Source organism: Artemia franciscana, chromosome 2, assembly GCF_032884065.1.
Source record: "Artemia franciscana chromosome 2, ASM3288406v1, whole genome shotgun sequence".
Lineage (NCBI taxonomy): Eukaryota > Metazoa > Arthropoda > Branchiopoda > Anostraca > Artemiidae > Artemia > Artemia franciscana.
The window spans coordinates 20,905,423-20,931,796 of NC_088864.1; the positions used below are offsets into that span (position 1 = coordinate 20,905,423).

Genomic DNA, 26,374 nt, shown 5'->3' on the forward strand with positions numbered 1-26,374 from the left:
CTTAACCTTCCTCCACCCCCACTTTTTCCCGAAACACATCCAATCAACGTTTTAAAATAGCCTTTTTGTTCAGCTTAGACTCGTAGACTCTAGGCAGGCGTGCCTTTCCAAAAGCTAACACAAAAGTATTTGTCCAATAAGAGAGTCATACTCACTCCCGCCGTTTACCCCCTGCCAATTAACTAAAAGCTTGGAAAACTATAGGTTTCACCGTTTGCCTAGGAGTCCACAGGGGACTTGTCGGTCACGTATCAATACTATGACACGTTATTCCACCTTTAGACTACAAGCGGCCAAGCCCATTAGGCATGTATTTCACTAGTTTGCCCGTGAGTCCAAGCAAATTCAGTCCCAGATTTGGCATACAAGCCCATTGGACATTGTCCGTCATAAGTCAACCCAAAATCAATCCAATCTTTATTCCCTTGGAGGTATATAAGGTTTTTTTGAAATGGATGGCCGTATTAAATTCAGACGGGTCTCATTTGATTTTAAATTGGAATTCAAAGTGCCCTTTTTAAGAATCAAGGCAATTTGAGAGAAACCAACCCTTCCCTCCCTCCTCCCTCCACGTCCATCATTTTCCAAAAGAAGTATTCAAACAAAGTTTTGACATATCAATTTATTTCAGCATTTTTGAAAGGTTCAGTAATTGTGTAGAAATTGCTTTATTTATTACAATGGCCATTTTAAGTAAATAAAGGTCATTTAACCATTCAAGTAAATAAAGCAAATAGATGGATTAATAGTAAATACATAAATTAAATAAAACAAATAACGTAAATAAAACAAATAGATGGATTTTTATGGCCCCGCCCCCTTATTCAGAAACTGCTTAGTTGCCAAATTAATGGGGTAGTTTACCATAACCTAATAAAAGGGCAAAAAAGACTTCCGCAAGATCGCTAATTCCGTTTTTCTTTCTTTTTTTCTTTTTCCACTGTTTAATCCCGTTGTTTCAGTTTCGGTTTCTCTTTTTTTTTTTTTTTTTTTCTTTTTTTTTTTTTTTTTTTTTTTTCAATGAGTAGAAATTACTGGTTTTGCATAAATGTATCTGATTTTTTTCTAGGGGTTTTCCATTTTAAAAAGTGTAGTTATGCCAACCCAAGATTATCTATACAAATAATTAGACAAGGATTTTGCCAGAACTGGAAAGGTTTTTTCTTTTTAGGGATTGTAACTGGAGCAGATTTGTATCGTGTCTCTGGGAAGTTTGAATTGCTTGATAGAATTCTGCCCAAGTTATTCAAGTTTAACCATCGATGTCTTGTTTTCTGTCAAATGACTCAATTGATGAACATACTCGAAGATTATCTCAACTTTAGAGGCTGGAAATATATGCGACTTGATGGTAAGCCGTTGAGAAATTTTGCCTTCAGTTGAATGGTATTGGCTGGTGTTTAATTCAAGCTTCTTTTGGGTTCTAACGCATCCTAATATGACGGTTGAAATTTTTCTGCCATTGATTAGCTAAATTCTGGAGGGAAAGGCTTAGAAAAATCAGCATATGAAATAAGAACAGTTATTAGAAAATAAAAATCCCTAGGATAAGCAAAAAGAAAAAAAAGATGCACACGACAGTGAAAAAAATGCTTTATAAACAATGACAATATAAAACATGGAAAGTCAAAAAGAAAAAAAAAATTCAAATTGATATTGTTGAGTTTTAGTTTAAGGTGAGATGACAATATTGGCCAGTAAATTCACCCTGTCGTTACGCCTGCGTCCGGAGGAAATTTTTTAAAAATAAGCCAGAATGTGAAAAACTAGATGTTTGGAATAGGACCGGATTGTTGACCAATCCCTAGCATAATTCCTCTTTCTCCTCACCCGGAAGTTTCTTTCGTGTGTGTTTATGACTCAGTGATTTAATAATAAAAATATATTCATGTTATTTGGTCAATTGCTTTTTTTTTCTTTTCTTCTCTCTTTCCGTTGATATGTTTTCGAGAGTGAAGCCAAAATATTCAAATTTTTGAATATTTTCAGAGCCAAAGTTCAAATTTTTATTTTTGACAAGCACAAATAAATACATATAAAATATTCTCGCACTGGAAAAAAACCTATGAGGGTTTTAGGTCACGCGAAAGTCCGCAAAACTACTTATCAACTGTATCAAATAAATAGGTAAATCTAGCAAAAAACAATAATAGCAAATCCACTTTCCTTCTGTCATTAATACTCATCACCCCCCCCCCTCTCTCTCTCTCTCTCTCTCTCTCTCTCTCTCTCTCTCTCTCTCTCTCTCTCTCTCTCTCTCTCTCTCTCTCTCTCTCTCTCTCCTCTCTCCTCTCTCCTGTCTCCTCTCTCCTCTCTTAACCCTGGATTCAAAAATCTTATTCCCAAAAAAAATAGTCTTTGAATTTCTCTTCAAAATGAGGTACGTGTTCCGCTACTCCTAATGTCACTGTTAGTCCATTCCATGGAGATTCAAGCCTTTTATTTCATTTGATTTACTCTTAATACAAGTCTTGCCCTCTACATATTCCTATATTTTCATTTAATTCTGAATGCATATTACCCATATTTTATTTATTTTTATATTAGGCATGCTTTTTTTTATATTTTAGGAACTACAAAGGCTGAAGATCGTGCAGAAATGTTGAAGAGGTTTAATGCTCCTGACTCCGATTACTTTCTATTTCTTCTGTCGACAAGAGCTGGTGGTCTTGGGTTAAACCTTCAATCAGCTGATACGGTGGTTATTTTTGACAGTGACTGGAATCCGCATCAAGACTTACAGGCTCAAGATCGAGCCCATCGTATAGGACAGACCAATGAGGTCCGGGTGCTCCGACTTATGACTGTTAACTCTGTTGAAGAACGTATCCTTGCTGCTGCTCGGTAAGATATTTTAGTGAAGACTTAACGATGCTTAATGAGACTTAGAATTATTTAGATCTGTTCCGCTATAATTGGCATTCAAAATACCACCATTTCCATGGATTTTTTACAGCCATGGATGCAAGCCATGGATGGCTTGCGTTTCTACCACATAACCTATACCTCTTAATCCTTCTATAGTAATGTCAGCTGTACCAAACGATGTTCCTTCTAGATTTTTGATCGGGGTTTCTATCGTACCGCGTGTGACCAAAAAAAGATATGATACTCTTGTTGATCCTTAATCTTTTTTTCCCTGAGCATGGTGTTTTTATTTATTATATAGATATTGTTGTTGAGTGGTGCATCCCGGTAAGTGTTTATAATTTTAAGAGGATTTTCCAGAAAATATTCGGTTGATTATGAATAACTCATCACGTAATAATTAAAGTAAAGATTATTAATTAGTAAATATTAGTATAAAAAATTTAAGAAGTAATAATTTTAGTAATTATAATAAAAAAAAATAATTAATTATGGATGATGTAATAATTTTTTAACTATTAAATATGTAATTAATTTAGGTACAAGTTGAATATGGACGAAAAAGTTATTCAGGCTGGTATGTTTGACCAAAAATCCACGGGAGTTGAGCGACGACAGTTCTTGCAAAATATATTGACACAATACGAGTCCCTTGAGGATGAAGAAGAAAATGAAGTTCCAGACGATGAAACAGTAAGCTAAATTTTGACTGCAGTGTCAATTAAGGGGGAGAGGGGTCCCTGCCCCCTACCCTTTAATTTTGAAAATACCTTTTTTGGGAAGGTATTCTCGTTAAAAATGTCTTTCCTCGGTGTTTTCATTGAAAATGTCCTTTTTTGGTATTTTCATTAAAAAAGGCAAACGTGCTCCCTCCCCCTCGATATTGGAAAATTTATTTCCCCCCTCTAAATTTTCGTAAATTGATGCTTCTGTATATGGATAGTCGTATTTTGTACGAAGGGATCCCCTTCCGTCGCGATTGTTGGAAGGGTTGCCTCTAATCCAGAGAGGTAGAGGAAAAGGGGTATGAAAATTAACATTTTCAGCTTTTGACAGTCCCACCAGAGAAATATCCTACGATCTATTTTCCTTCAAATAGCCAAAATCCCAGATCGAATTCATAAACTTTTTAGCGAGAGTGGTGTATTTTCAAAGTGAGGAACATATAGAGGAAAGGGTTTTTGTTTTTTCTTTTGGGATGAGTTTGCCACCCGTACCTTCCATAATTATCCTATTTAAAGAAGAGGTAATTTATTTAAAAGAAGTAAGACTAATTCACATGATTTCATTGATCTTGACGAATTGGTGTTCAATTTATAAAGCGTTTTTAGTTTACTTGCGATTCTCTTGCCAAAATTCGAGAGAAATGAAAAAAGTTTCTCTCGGCTTGAAGCAAATTTTGGCGTTCAAATTCAATTTAGGTCTACCTGTATTCAATGAATGCTTGTTAATCAATTGGTTAATTAAATAATTAAAATGGGGTTAAATTAATGAAAATTAACTAAATTAAAATTAATGCGTTAATTAAGTTAGGTAATCAAACGGTTGTACATAGCACATTACTTGTGCTTTTAGACTATTTTTAATTAATCCTTTTACATAGCTGGGCGATTTATAGGGAAATTCGAATATTTTTTGGACAACGATTTTGCTCCTCTCCAAGTCAAGTTCAATTAAATTTTAATTTAATTTCAATCCAGGATCGATATATATCGGAAATTCTTTTATCAATTGTTTCACTAGTTTTCTTTAGACCTCACAAACTATACATTGATTTTTTTTGAAGACTGAAAAAGGTTCAGATTGCAAACTAGGTTCGACTCTAGACAATGAGGCCCTCGTTTAATTACACAGCCGTTTCACTTTTCTCCTTTCTCGTTTTTTTAGTTTACCAGCAATTACTTACAATTCTTTCTTATTATGTTTCCTCTTTTTCTTTTTCGAGTATGCAGAATGCTTTAAAATTCTGAATCCTTTTATAGAGGCACCCGCATGATATTAGTATTTTCAAAGATTACCGAATGTGTAGATTTGAGCAGAAATGTTTCTGAAGCATCCTTGAGAATATTTTCCTCATATCTTTCAGATACGGTTCAGCTGAAACTTCCAGAATGCAATATCGAGTAGGGAGGGGGTGTAGTATAAATAAATATTCAAATGATTGCAATACCGAGTAGGGAAGGGGGTGTAGTTTAAATACATATTCAAATGATTGCAATACCGATTAGGGAGAGGGGTGTAGTTTCAATAAATATTCAAATGATTGCAATATCGAGTAGGGAGGGGGTGTAGTATAAATAAATATTCAAATGGTTGTATGGACAAGCTTGACATCCACTTTTCGGTTAATGTATCCAAGTAAAGGAAGCTATAAGAACATTTGGGTTATATTTGGTCAAATTACCACCCATTATACCTATGTGTTATGCTATGCGTTATGCTAATTTTCTTTTTCTGGGCATATGTTTTATGCTTTATCAGTAAATACTTTTATGTTATATACTTTTTATTTTTTTAGTCATCTTTATGAAACTTTCTTTAAAATTTGGAAGATATTTCTGGATAGTAATCCTGCGCTTATTAATATATGCTCAATCAGGATACAAGGAGCCAAGGGAAAAGAGTACCAGGGGGTTGGGTTTTTTAGGGCTTGTAATAATACTACAAAAAAGTTTCTCGTATAATCATATGTTTTTTTCCTTTAAGATCTTCACTCCTGTCAATCTGCTATTCCAAGGAAGATGTTACTGCCTTTTCATCCCATTAAATCATTTGTGTGTCACTAACAGTAAAAATTATTGTTTTAGGCCCCAGCCATCAAGTATTCTTGTAAGACTGGATGGATACTTAATTTTGATATTAATCGTGTATTTTCTTTAACAGGAATGCATTGTGTAGTTTAGAAATGGCTAGGTCCTGTGTCTACCTTGAATATTTTTAGTTCTCTGAAATTCGTCACACTTTTACGAAATGTACTCGCCTAATGAAGTGAAAACTAATGCACTAAAAAAATAAATAAATAAATAAATAAAAAAAAAAAAATCTAGTCATAACCGAAACCTGAAACCGAAGAATCTGGCACAACCAGCAAAATTAAAGAGTGACGAAACGTATACCGCAAAACAAATATAAATTAATGATATATATATTTATCTATTTTTAATTTTCAGTTTCAGTGCGAAATATTTTTTTGCAATGTGTGTTTGTTACTATGTATGATTTACATGTAGTATATATGATTTACATGTAAAAACTATTGTCTAGTGGTGTTTAAATTTTCCATTCCTAATTATTTTTATAGTGGGGCTAAATCTAATATGGTAATATATTTGGAGTTGGTGGCCCACTGAGATATGATGTTTTTTTAAAAAGGTCCTCAACCGATAAGATAAGATAAGATTTATTTGCAAAAGAACTATCACAAGCTCTAAAGAGCCGAATTCGCTTTATATGTCACTAAAAGCTAAGAAAAAAATCAAAATAGTACATTAAGTCAAACACTTAAAATTAAAAGGAATTAAAAAAGCAAAATCATCAAAGATAAAGCAAATTCATCAAAGAATAAATCATCAAAGATAAACTTAACAATTAAATTACAAAAACATTGCAGTAAAAAGGGGAATTTGGCAATTACATGATCACGAATTATTATTAAGGTGTTTCAGAATAAATCAATCAATCAATTTATTGATACTAAAAGAAAAAACTATTACAAAAGTAAAGTGGTTACTAGGCCCAAGAAGCTTTGCTTGTAATGGACCACAGAGAACAAGAATAAAACACTATTATAAAATACATACAAAGAAAAAAAAACAAAAACACTGGAACAAGACAAGGACATTGAATAGATAGGATATTTAACAGATAGAAGATTTAGAAGGAGATTTAACATATAGCTGAAAATGATTTTAAAAGAAGAGAAGAGACATACAAATTAGGAAAGGATTAATAAAGAGAGAAAAATTATTGAATTGGAAATACCCGACGAAATAATGCCTTTACAGAAAGAAAAAGAGGGACATCCGAAGGGATGGAGTTCCATAATAGAATTGATTGATATACTGGAGACCTCTGGCCTGCTGTAGAAGATCGTTTTGGTAAAATAAATCGTCGAGGAAAATTACGTAAAGAAGAAAAGTACCTACCTGAGCCTGTCCGTGAGAAAAACTGCTGTAGGGGCGGTGGGAGAGTACCTAGAAAAGCAGAATGCGCAAAATAAAGAGTACTTTTACCTATAATATGATCCAGCGGAGCTATTCCAGTATCATTATAAAGATCAGAGGAAGGGTAAAGCCGAGGGAGAAGAAAAGTAGCCTTCACTGCCCTATTTTGGGCTCTTTGAAGTGAGCAGAGAAGAGATTTATTAGTATTACCCCAGACAGAGCAGCAATAAGAAAGGTAAGGATAAATAAAAGCATAATAAAGAGAAACCATAATATCAGGAGGAAGAAATGAGTTAATCCGGTGCAACATTGAAGATTGGCGGAGGATTAAGGAACAGGTGTGAGTTATATGCGGTTTGAAAGAAAGAAAACAGTCAAGATACACACCAGGAAATTTCACCACAGTAGCTTGTGGTATAATATCATTCCCAAAAGTCAGGGTGATTGGCTCCTGTACGTCTCGCATACGGTAAGGGGTCCTGAAGTTGACAATGGCACTCTTTCGGCTGCCATTGCAATGGTATAAAACTTTTGTGAAACCTTTCTGTAACAGCATGAATCGGAGAGTAAGTTGGGATTGCTAAGGAGGCTGACCGGGGGAGTCGGAGTCTAATGGGATTGTGAAAATCAGGGAGTAAGTCCTCAGTGCGGGGATTGGAAATGACTGATTTAGCGAAAAGCAGGCAAATTTTTTCCCTCCTTTCTTTTAAGGTGGTAATGCGCGCAGCTTTAAGGAGGAAGGAGTATGGAATTTTGCCTTCTTTGTAAATGATCCTGAGCGAACGCTTTTGGACCGACTCGATTTTGTCACTAAGTTCATTTGAAAGTTGCGAATGCCAGACCGGACATGCATATTCCAATAACGGTCTGATAAAGGATAAGTAAACACGGAGGGAATGTATCTTAGGACAATTAAATTTGTTTAGTAGCTTAAAATTAGATAGTGAAACATTTGCTTGTTTAACAATGTTGGATACATGTGTTTCCCACTTAAGATCATTAGAAATTGTGACACCAAGAAGCTTAATATGTTTCACTAGCATTTCGCTTGGGGTCGGATCGCAAAAAGCAGAAGTAGATTTCAAGAAGTTGATTGTCATTATCTGTGATTTAGTGGGATTTACTGTCATATTTAGGTTCTTGGATTCATCCGGAACATTGGGTTAGGATTTCAACCGGGTCACTTTTAATATTCCTATGACATACTTCAAGGATCGAAAAGTCATCAACATATTTCCATCGTTGGGGGAACTCCTTGCCAATTTCGTTAATCATGACAAGAAATAATAGTGGTCCCAATAAGGTTCCTTGAGGTATTCCACAGTACCTAGGGAGGGGGTTAGAGAAGGTATTTTTGTATTTTACAACTTGTGATCTGTCTGAAAGGAACGATATAACAATATTTACTAAAAGTGGGTCAATTTCAAGTTATCATGTAGTAAACGAATTAGGATAGTGTGGTTAACTAAGTCAAACGCTTTTTGGAAATCGACTAAAACCAGGTTTAGCCAAACATTTGGTTTCTCTAGTTGCACTTAGGGTCGTGTGGATCAAGTGTATAAGGTAATGGGTGGTGGAGGTTTTTCTTAAATTACCCAACTGTCGGATGTCAATGCGTGGTATAATTTTAATTTTAAGCCAGTCACAAAGGAACCCTTCGTAAAGCTTAGAAAAAACTGGAGTGAGTGTAATAGGACGCTTGTTGGTTATAGTCAGACTGGAAGATTTCTTTGGGATGGGTGTTATAAAACCAAGTTTCCAGCAACTTGGGAATTTACCAGATTTTGTAATTTGGTTAAAAATATCAGATAAAGGTCCAGCAATTGTGTCTGAAAAGGCTTTAATCAAGTCAATTGGGATGTCTAATGGGCAAGTACTTGATTTTTTGAGCTTTTGGATTTTATTTATAATATCAGAGGGAGAAATTTGGGGGAAAGAGGTGGAGGGAGGAATAGTTTGACCTGAGCCAGTGAAAGGGGGGAGACTTTGAACTATGGACGCAAGATGCAGGTTCAAATCGTTGGCTGTCTTGGAAGGGGGCTCAGGGAGATGAAAATTAACTTCAACAGGGTTTTTTCCGCAAATCTCTTTGATTTTCCTGTACCATTGTTTAGGTTTGTTAGAATACAAATCCTTAACCTTACTATTGTAATACCCAGAAGCTGCCTTTCTCAATTTTCTCTTCAGGAACTTTCTTAGATCATTAGCCTGTGAGATATGTCCTTGCTTGAACAAATTGATTTTTTTCCTTATTAGTTTTTTAAAAGTCGCAGTAATGTAAGGTTTATCGGTAGAGCATATTTTAATTTTTTTCACCGGAAAATGGGCTTCATAATTATTCCTCAATAAACTTTGGAGGGACAAAGCCTTGAAGTCGACATCATTTGTTTGGTACACAGGGGACCAATTTTCACTAGTGATCCAAGAGCCAAAATTGTAGAGTCCTGAGTCAATTAGAGGTCTAAAGACGGTTTCAGTAATAGTAAAGGAATGTTTAATTGTAGCTAGTGGAGATAGGAGTAGGCTAAAGTGGTAACTACCTCCGAGAGGGGGAAGAATGGTGACGGGTCTGTAGAAATTTGACATATTGGTGCATATTAAATCAAGAGTAGAATTGCCTTTGGTAGTAGGGACTTTTACAATTTGTTTTAGACTAAAAGTATTACATGTAGACTCAAGTTTTAATTCATTTGCATCACCTAAGAGGAAAATTCCAGCATTTGGGTATTTAGATAGTACATAGTCGGCACTACCATGCAATTTTTCAATAAAATTAATTTTTTCAGTCGCTCTCTGCCCAGGAGAGTAGTAAAAACAACACAGGACAATCAAGTTGAAAGGACGTGGTAAGACTTTAGGTCGAACACAAACCCACAAAATTTCATCAAAGGGAGTAAGACAAGGAACTAATATTTCTGAAGGATAAAAATCATTACGGACAAAGAAAAGAATTCCACCCCCTTTCTTACCCAGAGGGTGGGTTTCGGGTCTGAGTTTAATAAACTGGGTGAAATTATTCATTTTTAACATGTGTGTATTTTGAGCGTGTACTTCAGTAATAGCGATTATATCTGATCTATATATTTTAGGAAAGGAGTCTAATTCATTAAGTTTGTCAAAATTAAGACTTGCAGCGTTGCTTAACAAAAGTGTGGGAAATTTAAAACGACCTGCGAAGGTACCATTTTTACACTTAACTTTATTTAAATTACAAATGGGTACAGGGGGGACAATACTCGCGTGTTACTTTTTTCTTATTGGCCCATCCTACTAAGAAATATTTCAACATATGTTTGTTTAAAGACAGATGTCTAGATGGTTTTTTTTTATAATTTGTAACAGCCCAAACTATATATATATATATATATATATATATATATATATATATATATATATATATATATATATATATATATATATATATAATAACTATCTCCCAAGTGTCTTAGTTGTTTCAACTGTGTACCTGTAGATCCAAATTCATGGGTTTGTACTGGCTAACAGATAAGTACCCCTTTTTCAAGCGAGGCACTGAAACATAGAGTTGTTCAAGGGCTCGTTTAAAATCTGATTTCATATATAATTGGTTTTTAACTATATATCATTCCAAAAATCATGAGACAAGATAATACCTACCTTTTGTGGCCTTATTAAGGGCTAAAAATGGAATTTGCCCCAACAGTAATTACTAAATTTGGGAAAAGCACAGAAAATGGTATCAAGTGATATATTCACTTCCTTCCTTGCTAAATTACATGAAAATATAAAACAATAATCTGAAAAAATCAATAAAAAAAACGTCTTTTTTCTTAACAATTTGTTCTTTTGAAGACATAAATAACATCTTTTATTTATTTGCATTAGGTGGGATAGTTTCATATGGTTCGCGTTAAGGGAGCATTGAATAACGAGACGCTTGGTTGTTTAACTGTGAAGCATTGCTTTAGAGAATAGATAATTCGTTGTCTCTACGGTAGAGACATGACGAAGACGTTGTAGATTTTCGTTGTATTGATCATTTTTCTGTTCACATATTGTATTTACAGTTCATTGTATTCAATGAAAAAACACATAAATGATATGGTGGAGACGCTTTAAGTTGAAGCAGTAAGACGTAGGCTTCCCTACGGCGGACACTTTTCCTAGGTGAACTTTGTTTTACTGTTTAATTTCTTCCCCAGGTCAACCAAATGATTGCCCGTGGTGAATACGAATTTGAGCAGTTCCAGCGTATTGACATTGATCGTCGTCGTGAAGAGGCTCGATTGGGTGCTGCAAGGAAGCCACGCCTTGTTGAAGAAACTGAACTTCCAGACTGGATGACACGTGATGACGAGGAGTTGGATCGCCTTTGTGAGGAAACTGGAATTAAGGCAGAAGGTAGAGGTGAGAGGAAGAAACGCGATATGGACTACAGTGAACATCTATCTGAGAGAGAGTGGTTAAAAGGTAGGGATTCTTTAACACTTTTACCTTGACTATTTCCAAAAGATTTACAAAATTGTTGATTTTTATGGAATGATCCTTAGTTTTCTTGTTTTTTGAATTTACGAGGAGTTTTTATGTTGCGGAATAAAAAATAAAACCAAGTAGAAGAAAAGTTTTTGTTTATATATCCCATTTGAATGCTGCTCTCATAATTGACGTTGACAATTAAACATCTGTCACAATAGTGCACACCAACTTATTTGTGGCATATTCATTTGTTTTGCCATCAAAGACCCCAACCATTTTATTTTGACGGAGGAATAGGAAAGGTGCATTTAGCTCTGCCTTTTTCTTGCTGTTGCTTACTTGAATAAGGAGAGAAAAAAACAATGAAAATTCATGAAAAAAATCTCTTATAAAACAAGGCTATTGTATTGTAAACATTGTGAATGGACAACTTTTCGTTGAACTGGGAGATATCAAGTGATCGAACGCTGTGAGTGGCAGTACCCTTAGACACAAAAAAAAAACTTTCATTAAACAACTGTTATTCCCTACGCTCATATAAGGGGGTTGAAGGGTTTTTAAGAAAAATTCTATACAATCGAAGATTTTTTCAACAAATTGTTTTTTTCTTCACAGCTGCTTCAACAATTGTTGAGGTGTTTTTCAAGGAAAATTTAAATTCAAATATCAAATCCACTTCATTTAAAAAACATGCGACAGACAGAGCCGATTATGAGTATATGTTGTCATATACACACGAAAATCAGTCGACAAGTCAAAATTAACATACATAAAATTATAATATATACAATTAACAATAATAATCCGGATTAATAAGTCGACCCTGTGTTAAACAACTTAACAAACGAGGGCACAAAACTAAGCTCATAACGAGTATATGACACAGTCACAGGTTGAAGTTTCGGTACAGGCTCTGCAACGGCCCTGATTGGCCTTACCCGTGCCGGTTGATGTTGGGGCGGGAGGATATTTCGGTGTATAGGGCTGGACAGGATTTTATTACCAAAAGATAGGGCGAGTTTTAAACGACGGGAGTGAAGGGTTTGAAGTTGAAACTGATTAAGGAGGGATATGTACGGTACTTTTGGGGCTTTTGAGATTACTAGGAGGGCACGGTATTGCACCCTCTCAACCCGGTCCGACTGTTCCCTAGTCAGCCCAAAATGCCATGCAGGGCAACAGTACTTAAGTGTGGAGCGAATAAAAGAGAAATAAATGCGTAGGAGGTGTGGTGCAGGGATTCCACGGTGAGCCAACAACTTCAGAGACCTGATTGCCGAATTAGCTTTTTTTAACATGCCATCAACATTTTTCTTCCACTTCAGATTTGAAGTGATATGAACACAAAGCAGTTTAATTTCGGTCACGTGACTGGCGCTGGGAACAAGTGGGTTAAAAACTGGGGTATATTTTAAAAAAAGAAATGGTTAAAATTACCGATTTGTCAAAGTTGACAGTCATTTTTTCCACCTTTGCCTCTTGACATATATCATTCATTAGTGAACCTGCTCTGCTTGGGAGTTTTTTTCGACAATATTCAATGAGTGACAGATCGTTGACATACTTCCAGTGGTCATCCAGTGTTGTGGCCAAATGATTTATCATGACAAGAAACAAAAGTGGTCCCAAGACGGTACTTTGGAGAACCCCACAAAAAATGGGCAGTGGGGTCGGAGTAGGTGGACTTATATTTTGTCCATTGACATCTACCAGAAAGAAAATAGCTATTAAACGCACAAGGAATGAGTGTACACCTAGTCCAAAAATTTTATTTACAAGAATATTGCGGCAAATTAAATCAAAAGCTGTTCTTAGATCTACTGGAATAAGATTAATCCAAGAATCTGGTTCATCGAGTTTTTGTAAAATACTGTCAATTATACTTACTAAATAATGAGATGTAGACGTGTTCGGCATATTTCCAAACTGCCACGGATCAATTTTCTCTAGAATACGGTCTTTCAACCTTGCTGCAACAAAACTTTCATACAGTTTGCTAAAAATGGGTGTCATGGTGATCGGTCGGATACCCGAAAAATCATTGGGCGTATTTTTTTTTTATATTGGTGTAATGAACCCATTTTCCAAATTGATGGATACTCACCTGTTTTTGTCACCTGATTAAAAAGGAGTGTTAGGGGGCCACTAAGACAATCTGGAAATGCTTTGATGAGATCGACGGGAATATCTACATAGATAATGCTTGTTCTTTTAAGCCTTTTTTTATTTAAAAAATACCTGGGACTCTGATATTAAAGGGAAATAAAAAGACTCAGGAGGAGGACTGGGTACTTCCTCGCTCAGCAAAGACGGGAGGGATCGCACAATGTTACCCAGATGTTTATTAAAGGAGTTGGCTGTTACGGTGTCATCTTCATCAATGCCAAAATCGACTCCTTTTTCCACCTTGCCTGTCATCCTTTTGATTCGGTTGTACTACTGGCTTGGTTTGGACTCGAACAGATGATTAACTTCACGTTCTACATGTTTGTTCGCGTGTTTTCTAGTGAGTTTTCTTAGTTTGTTTTTCAACCTGTTGGCTTGTTGGGTATTACCATGACGGAAAAGCCATCTCTTTTCCATTACCATTTTCTTAACTTCTTGTGTAATATAGGGTCGATCTGACGAGAAAGGTTTTGTTGACTTCTCAGGGAAATAGGCCTTGTAATTTTGAAGCAAAGTTTCTCGGAAAATAGTAGCTTTTTCATTACTACTTTTAGCATCTTGAAATTTTTCCCTTTTTTGCAGCTTTACCATTGGCCAAAAGTCAGAACTCCCTCATCTGTGATTAGTCAACTGCTGGTTACAGTTGAACTGTAATCGATCTTAATGGAATTGGTTGGGTTAAGTTCAAGAAAAAAGTCGTAACTTCCTGCAATTGGAGCCTCGGTCGTAGGTATGGTGTAACATTCGTGCATATTTGTAGAAATTCGGTCAAGAGAAGTACCATCTTTGGTTGTGGGAAAATTGACGGCTGCTGCAGGCCGATTCCGGCGTCCAGGTGATTGAGCTTTAATTCATTGAACATCGCCCATCGTGAAAATTCCGGATGGATGGGTAATTGAAAAAAGAGGGAAAGACTCCTCGAAGTCATAGAATTCACACCATCAGATTCAGCGCATCGAAGAACCCTAATGTAGGGGTAGCTCATATCTCGTATCTGCAAAAATGTGGAGTTTTGGAATTTTTGCCAGAAGAAAAATCATGGATTGATTCAGCAACTTGCTCTTTATACAAAGGTTTAAATTTTGCCCCAATTCTTTAAAAAATAACACCTGAAACGCAAGGGTCATTTAATTAGAACAATAAGTAACTTTTATAAAGTACCAAAAAACTGTAGCGTCAAGAGTGAGGTGTCTAGGAGGGAGGCAACCCCCCTCATATACATAATAATTTCTGTTCGTCTTAAGTTTTATTGTTGGTCCTTACTTTCAGTTGAAAAAACTTTTTTTTCTTTATTTAATGAAACCTAGAGACAAATATTTTTCTTAAGGCATTGAAAAACGTATTTCAATTAAAGTAAAAAGTAAGTAAATATAAAAATCTGCAAAACAACAGCCTACTTACAAAAACCAAGATATAAACTACCAGCATTCCGTTCTGTTGAGCAATGCCGAAGCGTTGAACGGATATTATTTAACAATTTCGACAGCTTTGAACTTGGATATCCAACACCAAAATATTTAATGCCTTTAGACTCAGTGCTTATAAGAATTAACGCATTATCAATGTAGTTTATTCAAAGTAAAATATTAAAACTAACATGAAGAGAATCAAACAAAAATGCTTAATTCAATATTTTTAATTTAATTCTGAATACCAAAAGCCAGTATATTTGAAACCTTTATGCTTCATAACTGTAAAAAATACATCTTTTTCAAAGTGACAACTAGATAAGTACAATCACTTCTGAAAAAAAAATAAACACAAAGAAACGTATCTGTTCTGGGGGAAAATACAGAAATTCCCAGAATTCCGTTCAGGGGAAATATTTCTTCTGATTATAGCGGCTTCATATAACAGCTCATGGGTACTCTTGCAAGGCAAGCAAAAGTTGACGGCATATTCTTACCAAAATTGCCCCTTATTAAGTTGTTTTCCTTTTGTTTTCTATAATTATACGAACTTTCTTGTGTTCTAATAACTGCACTAATTACTAATAAACAAATACATATTTAGAATAAAAAAAATGTTTGTGGAAAACTGGCTAGGGGTCACTCAGTCACAAATTAGAACTTATATGGCTCTTTAAGACGTGACAGAATACTGTTTTTTTATTATAACTTGTGTATTATCATTGCTTGTTAAAAATCAACCAGTCTATTTGTCTCATACCACAGTGGAATTTAACTACGAAAAATTGCAATAAATACTATGGAAAATAATCGAGAAACTATCGGCTGATGCTAGATATCTCGTAAGGCTAAATTGGCTGACGTGTAAGTTAGTATAGTTCAGTTGAGGAAGGGGGGTGGACTACCGTCATCAGATGATATGAATTGTCGTGGACTGTGGGAAGGAGGTTAAACTGAAATACATTGGTTATATCCTTCTATTTTTTTTTTTTTTTTGTCCTTTACCATTTTTTTAAGATATTGTTTTGTGGTCATTTTATTGTTTTTATCACAGGTATTCGTGCTCGTTTTTCAATCGGTGTCCTGAGCTTCAAAAGTTTATGTCTATTCATTTCATATTTTTGTTTCATCCTAGCAATTGGGGCTGTTGATGAAAATGCTGCCGCTCAAGAAGACGAAGAAGAAGATGAGCAAGAGGATGGAAAACGGGGTAGAAGAGGGAAGAAACGTCGAAATGATAGTGAAGACGATGAGCCAAGAAAGAAGAGGGGAAAGATTGAAAAGGATGAGCTGGAGACCAATAAAAAGCTAATGAAAAAAATTATGAAGAAGGTTATGGCTTTTACGGATGAGTAAGTTAATTTTTCTGTGGAATAGGAAAAACAGAGCAATAAAAAGGAGATTTTCCGCCACTTAGATAGGGGGGAAACTTATGAGTGTGTCTTAGAGGTAACTCAGTTTAAACTACAGGCATTCTCTCCTATAAAATATTACTCGTTCCATGATTCATTTTCTTTTTCTTTTTTTATAGAAATTCTTACCAAATTTAGAAGTTTTGGTCTTCTATGTATTCTTGTTTTAAGTAGCTAAAAATAGTTAGGTGAAGATGATGCTATTTCTTAAAATATATTTTTGCTGTGAGACAAGTGGTTTTGAGACAAGTGTGCGGGGATAACTTGCAGAGAAAGGACAAGATACTTCTATTATTGAACTCGTTAGTTTCATATCTATTCATTTGCCGAGCCATAATTTTGATTTTACTCAAACATTTTCTTGGAGAAGGATTGAAACTTGTTTTTCAAAAAGGAAAATTGCCCCCTTCCAACAATTTTTGCATTTTCACCCTAAATAAGTATGTACACAAATTTAAATTTGGTAGTTGGATATTCATATCCATAGCTGAATATCAGCTATGGAATGTTAGCAAAATTGTTGTCTGCCGTTTTTGTATTCAAAACGTAGGAAAGCAGAAAAATAACATAAAAAAAACCTAGACATTTTCAAGGGAGTACTAACAAATAAACATTTAAATGAGAATAAGTCTATTTATTAGACAGTGAAAATAGATCAAAATATGGATATTTCTACCACATATACAGCCGTCTTCATCAGCAGAAACACAAAAGTATAATAATTAAAGGTAACGTATTTATACACAACAAAGTAATAATTTTCGGTTCATTCACTAGAATTAAATATAAGGAGCAACATTAACATTTAGAACGAACTGGTTAATTCTGAAAAATTAGGTATTTTTAACTTACGAACGGGTGATCGAATCTCAATGAAATTTGATATTTAGAAGGATATCGTGATTCAGAGCTCCTATTTTAAATCCCGACTGGAAACCTAAAACTTGGAAAACACTTAGAGTAGAGGGATTGTAATGAAACTTGGTGGGAAAAATAAGCACAAGTCCTAGATACATGATTGACATAACTAGAACGGATCTGCTCTCTTTGGGGTAGCTGGGGGGGGGGGGGTTAATTCTGAAAAATTTGAAAAAATGAGGTACTTTTAACTTACGAACGGGGATCGGATCTCAATGAAATTTGATATTTAGAAGGATATCGTGTCTCAGAGCTCTTATTTTAAGTACTGACCAGATCTGGTGACATTGGGGGGGGGGGGAGTTGGGAGGGGGAAACCTAAAATCTTGGAAAACACTTAGAGTGGAGGGATCGGGATGAAACTTGGTGGGAAAAATAAGAACAAGTCCTAGATACATGATTGATATACCTGGAACGGATCCGCTCTCTTTGGGGTAGTTGGGGGGGGGGGGTTAATTCTGAAAAAATTGAAAAAATGAGGTACTTTTAACTTACGAACGGGGGATCGGATATCAATGAAATTTGATATTTAGAAGGATATCGTGTCTCAAAGCTCTTATTTTAAATCCCGACTGGATTTGGTGACATTGGGGGGAGTTTGGGGTGGGGGAACCTAAAATCATGGAAAAGGCTTAGATTGGAGGGATCGGGAGGAAACTTGGTGAGAAAAATAAACAGAAGTCTTAGATACGTGATTTACATAATTGGAACGGATCTGCTCTATTGGGGGGGGGAGGTCTAATTCTGAAAAATTTGAAAAAATGACGCATTTTTAACTTACGAAGGAGTGATCGGATCTTCATGAAACTTCATATTTAGAAGGACGCCAACCTATTGTTCATGGGCCACACTGGTGGTCCAGCAAAATGTTTAGGTGGTCCATGAAGGAAAGGGACCATAATTTTAAAATGTCTTTTTTTTTGTATTTCATGAACATAAATAAAGCAAAAAAAAAGGAAACTTATCATAGATTAAAAATTTAATAGTTACGTTTAAAATCATAAAGCTTTATTGCGACTGAAAAAGAATAAAAAAAATAACAATTGACATGAGGATTTTGTGGACAAATTTAACGATTTCTGCTACTGTATATTCTTGAATCAACATACATCTTATGTAAGGATACATTTAACGAATTCTACTCCTGTACATTCTTGTATCAGCATTCATTAATGACTGGAATACTGGATGCATCCCCTTTTGCCTTTCTATTTCTGCAAACAAATTTCTGTGAAAAAGTTTCATTCTGTTTCAGTTTTCAGTCCAGTCTCCAGTATTAGTTTAGTTCCTATGAGACCTATACGTTTTTGATTTTCTGCGGCCCGGGCATAATTTCCTTGAAAGTAAACTAATACTTATGTGAGCAAGTTCTCAAAGCTGAAACATGTGTAGTGTACAGCTATCAGTTCGAAAATTATTTAATTAACGGACTTGCCTCAAACTATTGAGTAAGAAAAGGCAAGGACCTATATGGGTATAAAAAGGCAAGTGAATATTTGCTCTTCTTTGAAAAAAAAAGATATATGATAAAGTAATAATAGTAAGTTGATTAGTGAATTAGACTTACCAGAGCATATACAGTCCTTGTCAGACATCATTACAAAGGACATTCAAGTAGGAGGCAAAAAGAAAAACGTAAAATATCAAGAAAATAGGATTCGGCCTACCTGAAATTTGGATGTATTCAAAAACCTGGTAGTGAAGTGTACCCAAGGCTTCTTTTGGTTGTTTATCATGAAATTTTATCGAACAATGTCATGAAACCATCAAACTTAAAATTTCAGCACCTAGATTTGGTTGACAAATAACTTGAATATTTTCAAACTGGTCAGAGTAACGAGCTTCGAGGTTTATAAAGCATTTGATAATTATTTCCTGAAGCACAAAATTGAGTGGAAAAAATGTATTGCTATTTTTACAGACGGTGCTACAAACATGACTGAACATTACTCAGGAGTTGTTGCAAGAGTAAAAAAAATTCAGTGACCCGCACATTTTGCCTACCCGTTGCATTATACATCGTAAGAAGCTTGTGGTAAATAGTACGTCCCCACATATAAGGGAAATAATATCCAATGCCATAAAAATTTGGTTTCAAATTAGACACAAAGCTCTGAATTACCAGAGGTTTGAAATACTCTGCGAAGAAATGGTTTCCAAGTACACTCACCTTCTTCACGCTGAGGTAAGATGACTATCGAAGGGCAAAATACTGAACCGACTAAGGAAAATAATCATAAATTTCAAGGACTCCTGTCTAATGATGAGTGATTAGCTAAGCTGTCATGCCTGGCAGATATTTTTTTTTTCTGTTAAATGAGCTAAACATATCTTTGCAAGGACAACTAAAGGACGTGTTTATATTACGATGAAAGATAGACGGTTTTCGGAAGAGAATATCACTGCGGTTAATGCGGTTGGCAGAAGGACATCTGCAAATGTTTGTAAATATTGATGAATATATGGAAGAGAAATATACCAGCCGTCAAGAAGTATCCATGATTATTTAACAGCACTTACAGTCTCTGACATAATATTTTGATCTGTACTACCCAACGGAAGAAGATCTCAGACCTGGCAATATGTGGATAATAGTTCCACTAGTATCTAACATTGAGGAGGACAAATTAAACATAAAGGAAACAGAAAGCCTCACTGATCTTTGTGATGATAGTCTCAAATTAAAATTCAAGTCCTCTTTATCAAGAACTCATTTTTAGGTCCCTCAAAAATGAATATACATTACTGAGTGTACTTATACATTACCGACATATATATATATATATATATATATATATATATATATATATATATATATATATATATATATATATATATATATATATCTATATATATAAAAATAAGTTGTCTGTGTGTGGATCTGTGGATGGATCAGGTGACGTCATGTTTGTCCGCATATGACGTCTGAATTATTTCACACTAATACAAAAGAAGAAAAAAACTAAAAAAGGTAAAAACTACAAAAAAACTAAAAAGAAAAAAAAACTAAAAAAGCTAAAAAAACTTAAAAAAAACTAAAAAAAGGTAAAAATCTAATAACTAAAAAAAAAACTGAAAAAAATAAAAAAAGGCAAAAACTACAAAAAAAATAAAAACTAATAAAAAAACTAAAAAAGCTAAAAAACTAAAAAAACTAAAAAAAACTAAAAAAAGGTAAAAAACAAAAAAAAACTAAAAAAGAAAAAAACTAAAAAAAAGGAAAAAACTGAAAAATAAAAGAGAAAAAGAAAACTAAAAAAATATGAATAAATATATATAAAAATAAGTTGTTTGTGGGTTATGTCTGTCTGTCTGTCTGTCGAGTGACGTCGTGTTTGTCCGCATATGACGTCTGAATTATTTCACACTAATACAAAAGAAGAAAAAAAACTAAAAAAGGTAAAAACTACAAAAAAAACTAAAAAGAAAAAAAACTAAAAAAGCTAAAAAACTAAAAAAAACTAAAAAAAGGTAAAAAACTAAAAACTAAAAAAACTGAAAAAACTAAAAAAAGGCAAAAACTAAAAAAAAACTAAAAACTAATAAAAAAACTAAAAAAGCTAAAAAACTAAAAAAACTAAAAAAACTAAAAAAAGGTAAAAAACAAAAAAAAACTAAAAACTAAAAAAAAGGAAAAAACTGAAAAAAAGGAAAAAACTGAAAAATAAAAGAGAAAAAGAAAACTAAAAAAATATGAATAAATATATATAAAAATAAGTTGTTTGTGGGTTATGTCTGTCTGTCTGTCTGTCGAGTGACGTCGTGTTTGTCCGCATATGACGTCTGAATTATTTCACACTAATACAAAAGAAGAAAAAAAACTAAAAAAGGTAAAAACTACAAAAAAAAACTAAAAAGAAAAAAAACTAAAAAAGCTATAAAACTAAAAAAACTAAAAAAAAGGTAAAAAACTAAAAACTAAAAAAAACTGAAAAAACTAAAAAAAGGCAAAAACTAAAAAAAACAACTAAAAACTAATAAAAAAATTAAAAAAGCTAAAAAACTAAAAAAAAACTAAAAAAACTAAAAAAAAGGTAAAAAACAAAAAAAAACTAAAAACTAAAAAAGAAAAAACTAAAAAAAAGGAAAAAACTGAAAAATAAGAGAAAAAGAAAACTAAAAAAATATTAATAAATATAAAAAATATAAATATAAATATAATATAAATTAGCAATCAACAAAGCACCGAGACACAAATGACGACCGGGACACAGGGAGTATAAATGACGACCAGGACATAAGTAAAAAAAAAAAACTAAAAAAATGGTAAAAACTACAAAAAAACTAAAAACTAATAAAAAAACTAAAAAATCTAAAAATCTAACTAAACTAAAAAAGAAAAAAAAGAAAAAAGGAAAAAAATAAAGGAGAAAAACAAAACTAAAAAACGAATGTATATACAGACCGGGACACCGGGATACAAATGACGACCGGGACACAGGGAATATAAATGACGACCGGGACACAGGGACACAACTACAATGGGGACGCCGGGGGGCACAGGGGGATATAAATGACGACCGGGACACCGGGACACAAGGAATATAAATGACGCCCGGGACACTCAAAGAGAAATCACAGACTGGAACACCGGGACACAAATGACGACCGGGACACAGGGAATATAAATGACGACCGGGACACAGGGACATAACTACAAAGGGGACGCCGGGGTGCACAGGGGGATATATAAATGACGATGGCGACTCAGGGAATGGTCGATTAGCAATCACCATCAACAAAGCTCAAGGGCAATCATTAGAATCATGAGGTATAGATCTGAATACGGATTGTTTTCCCATGGACCATTATATGTTGCATGTTCAAGAGTCGGTAAACCTATCTATATTCACAGGTGGGACATAGGGACACAACTACAATGGCGCGTAACTAATATGGCGCGTAACGACTTACGCGCGCGGGGGGGCTTGGGGGGGGGGCGCGAAGCGCCCCCACCAACTAGGTGTTGGGGTGGCGCGAAGCGCCACCCCAACAGCTAGTATATATATATATATATATATATATATATATATATATATATATATATATATTAACTTTATTTTATTTATTATTAGCTATGTTAAAACTTTCTGGTTATCATATATGGATGTATTTACAGTACCTATCTTCTCCAAATCCATATTAGTGGTCCACCAAATGAAAAATAATACTTTTTGTGGTCCATGAACATCTAAAGATTGGCGACTGCTGTTCTAGACAATACAATCCCGGTGAAAATTTACCCAGGACAATTACCCTTAACTACTCCACACGTGAAATTGAGACGGAAAAGATAAAGCAAGACCTATAAAAAGAATTTTGTATAGGAATTCTTGCAAATTCCTCCAATGTATAATTTCCCCTGGTAAGTTCACACCCTGGAAACTTTACTCCCTTGTAACCTCCCTCTGTGGAAAAAAACCCCTTCAGAAAATTTGTCCCCCACCCTAAAATGTATGCACGCCTCTCAATAACAAATACTATGCGTAAACAATGGTAAACTATGATGAACAAAATGACTATCTCGAAATTTTGATCAGACGACTTTTGGGGGGAAAGGGGTGGGTGAGGGGGCCTAGTTGCCCTTCAATCTTTTTGGTCACTTCAGAAAAGGCACTAGAACTTCTAATTTTCGTTTAAATGAACCCTCTCCCGATATTCCAGCATTGCTGGGTCGATACGATCACCTCTGAAAAAATAAATCTTCTCGCAAAAAATACAGAAGTTTCAATTTTGCAGATAGGAGCTTGAAATATCGACAGTAGGGTTTTCTTATACGCTAAACCTGATGGTGTGATTTTCATTAAAATGACTTTAGGGGGTGATTTTGCCTAATTTCGAAATTAATAAAAGTTTTCAGACTCGTAACCGTTAATGGGTAAGACTAAGCTTAATAAAACTTATATATTTGAAATCAACATAATAAGCCGATTCTTTTAATGTAACTATTCATATAAAAATTTCGTTTTTTAGAGTTGCGATTACTATAGAGCCAGGTCGCTCCTTACTTACAGTTAGTTACCACGAACTGTTTGATTACCTGAGAGTTCAAAAAACTGGGTTCGTTCTACGTCTTGAATTATTAATTTCTTCGTTCATATTGCCTAAAAGTATGTTGAATTTCTAAGCACTCAGACTATTTGTATAAAAATATGCGCAAGTATAAAATTGACATCATTTTCACTTGTTGATAGATAGTCTATCATATATCCATCCATCTTAGGGTTTGATCATCCCTAAACTTCTATGACTATTTACCTTAGTTCTGTCCTAATATGGATGGATGAATGATAGCTTGTCTATCAACAAGTGAAAATGACATCATTTTTAAACATTCCTGAAAAGGTCTTATGCCAGCTGTGCTTCTCACTGACTATTTGTCTTGGCTTTTTTTCCAATTAGCTATGGATTGATTGCAATATCATGCATACTTTTAGGCAATATTAAAGAATAAATTTATTACTGAAGACTTAAGATGAACCCAGTGTTTTGAACCCTTTCAGGCAATTCTAGTGAATGACCCGGAAGTTGTTATTTTGTTGCGTATAAACATGTTAGCTTTAGTTTTAATACTTTAGTGTTCCCCCTGATAACGGCCGTTGTATATATGGTCGAAATGTCCATACTTTTGTATATGTTTTCACTCTCCAATAAATGGACTCATCCCCACTTTTGCGTTTATTTGTCCATGAAAAGGCTATGTGGTCCTGGAGAAATAAACCCAATTGAAAGTATTACGTCGAAAATAAGGGAGTATTAATAAGCAAAGGGAAAAGAAACATAGAATATAAATTAAAGCCCATATCGAAACACTTCAAGCACCCATCTAAACTTTATAACTAATCTGGGTCTCATTCTGACCCAATATAGCGTCTTAAAAAACAAACATATTCTCATTAATAAAAGTAGAAGTAGCCTATAGTACAATTGGATAGTATAGCTGACGAAGGGCGTCTCTAAGGATAATATTTCTTGAGTAAGCTTATCACAGCTTAGTGTGGGGTAGGGAGGAACAGCCAATGTAATGTCTACCACAAAGGTACTTAGTCCTATGTATATCTTTTATTCGATTCACATTATAAATATTTCTTTAATTAGAGGACAGCCATCATCCCTCCAGAATCTATATTGAATATATAGTCGAAATGCATTCATTTGAATTTAAAGTGGCGAGAGGACCTCTCGCGAAATAATGGAAAATGTAGGCCTAGCAATGTACCTACTGGACCTAATAATGACCCACTAAGAAGAAACCTAATAGCTTATGTGAAGCTATATAATGCTCCTCTGGCTTTATTATTACTTTGACAACCCATCTATAACATTGGTTCACTTTATGTAGACCCTATATATGCTTTGGCAGTGATGCGCCGCCCATCGACAGTGTTGCCTCTGAAATTCAGAGGCCAGAAAAAAAAAATTCAACCTGATTTTTCATTTCAGAATTGTTACTCGATAATATTTGCTCCCTATTTAAGTCAAAGTTCTAGTTTCGCTGCATAAAATCAAAATTGGCACATTTTTATGGCACCGTTTCTTCTGTTACTTAAAAATGAGCTAGATTTCTTAATTTTCGCTCAAATTATTCCTCTTGGGATATTTTACGACCTTTGGCTCGATAGGATTACCCTCGGTGGGGGGAAGGACGTGTATCTGTGGCTGCCTTCCTGAAAAATACTTTCTTGTTTTAGGGGGAGGGTAAGTATTTAAAAACTCTGATTCAGAGACTTCTGATACTACTTGAATTTAATACTGTAGTTTCAATCATGACACCCTCCTCTCCTCTCATTTTTCTCTTAATATATAAAAAAATTACGTCATTAGTATTTGATAGTACCGTTAAGCCTGGTGAATATTTTTTTCGTATTTGGAGATGGAAGCAAATACCTGTCATTATAAACACTGTTATACAACCTATGGTCTTAGATTTTTTTTTTTTTTTTTTTTTTCATACAAAGTTATCCCCTTGCCTACCGTTCAATAGCATGAATTGTTTGGTAGGCCCTAACTTTGACTAATATTTTTTTTAGCCAATTAGAATTATAGTTTTTCTTAGCCAAATCAGTTGCAAAAACATATATTTATATTCAAGAATTTGCTATTTTCTTATCTTTTTTTTTTGTAGAAGAAAGAAAAAAAACGCTATTAAAATTATTAGAATACCTAATTTTATTTTCAGTATTTCTGATAACGTGCTTATTCTTCTGGGGGCAAGGATTACGGGAAAGTGGCAAGTTTGTACATTGAATTGTGTTGCTACTGTTTTGTAGCTCCTTAAATTATTGAATTTATTTTTCTGTCTAATATGCTCATGTCATCTTAAAGCTATTTTAGTAAACATGTACTAATATATTCTACAATAATGGTAATCAATATTCTCCTATTCTTTTTCTTCTAGAGAAGGGCGTCAAATAAGCTTGCCATTCCAAAAGCTTCCGACTCGCCGTGAATTGCCTGATTACTATGATGTTATAAAGAAGCCGTTGGACATCAAGAAAATTTTGAAAAGGATTGAACTGGACCGGTATGAAACAATAGATGATCTTGAAAAAGACTTCTCTCTTCTCTGTCGAAATGCACAAGTGTACAATGAAGAAAATTCCCTAATTTATGCAGACTCGGTTGAGCTTTATAAGGCAAGTGAATATTTTGTTTGGGGGTTAGGATAAATTTTCACTAGAGGCTCTTCAGATTAAGATAGTAGGTAGAATTCGCTCCCCATCAGAGGAATGTATTTTGACTAATGCTTGATTGCTTCCATCAGCAGTTGATTTGGCCATGGGAATTGGGGAAAGCTTTGAAGGGTAGATAATAATGTTATATTTATATGCATACCAGCGTAGTATGCAGTATGGGTGCTGAGGAATGACAGCTCTCCTTTTCTTTGAGAAATCTTTGTTTTAAACTAACCGGAAATTTGTTTTTTCCTCTATTAAAAAATTGAGCTGAAGCACAAATTGTGGAGGAGTGAGGGGCGTGTTAG

The 26,374-nt window shown here is 34.5% G+C and overlaps 1 protein-coding gene and 1 long non-coding RNA gene across 2 annotated transcripts in view; both read left to right on the plus strand.

The window, feature by feature from the left end:
- The window catches only part of LOC136038605 (ATP-dependent helicase brm-like), a 114,999-nt gene that overhangs the window by 83,085 nt on the left and 5,540 nt on the right, over positions 1 to 26,374 (plus strand). Inside the window, exons 13-18 of the mRNA XM_065721818.1 lie at positions 1,172 to 1,351; positions 2,571 to 2,844; positions 3,408 to 3,561; positions 11,213 to 11,480; positions 16,197 to 16,413; positions 25,790 to 26,027. Coding sequence (XP_065577890.1) covers positions 1,172 to 1,351; positions 2,571 to 2,844; positions 3,408 to 3,561; positions 11,213 to 11,480; positions 16,197 to 16,413; positions 25,790 to 26,027 — 1,331 coding nt within the window. The remainder of the gene's footprint in view (positions 1 to 1,171; positions 1,352 to 2,570; positions 2,845 to 3,407; positions 3,562 to 11,212; positions 11,481 to 16,196; positions 16,414 to 25,789; positions 26,028 to 26,374) is intronic.
- LOC136038610 (uncharacterized) lies at positions 20,880 to 21,616 on the plus strand. The gene is made up of 2 exons (XR_010620257.1): positions 20,880 to 20,987; positions 21,426 to 21,616. It is a non-coding gene; the product is annotated as an uncharacterized LOC136038610 (long non-coding RNA).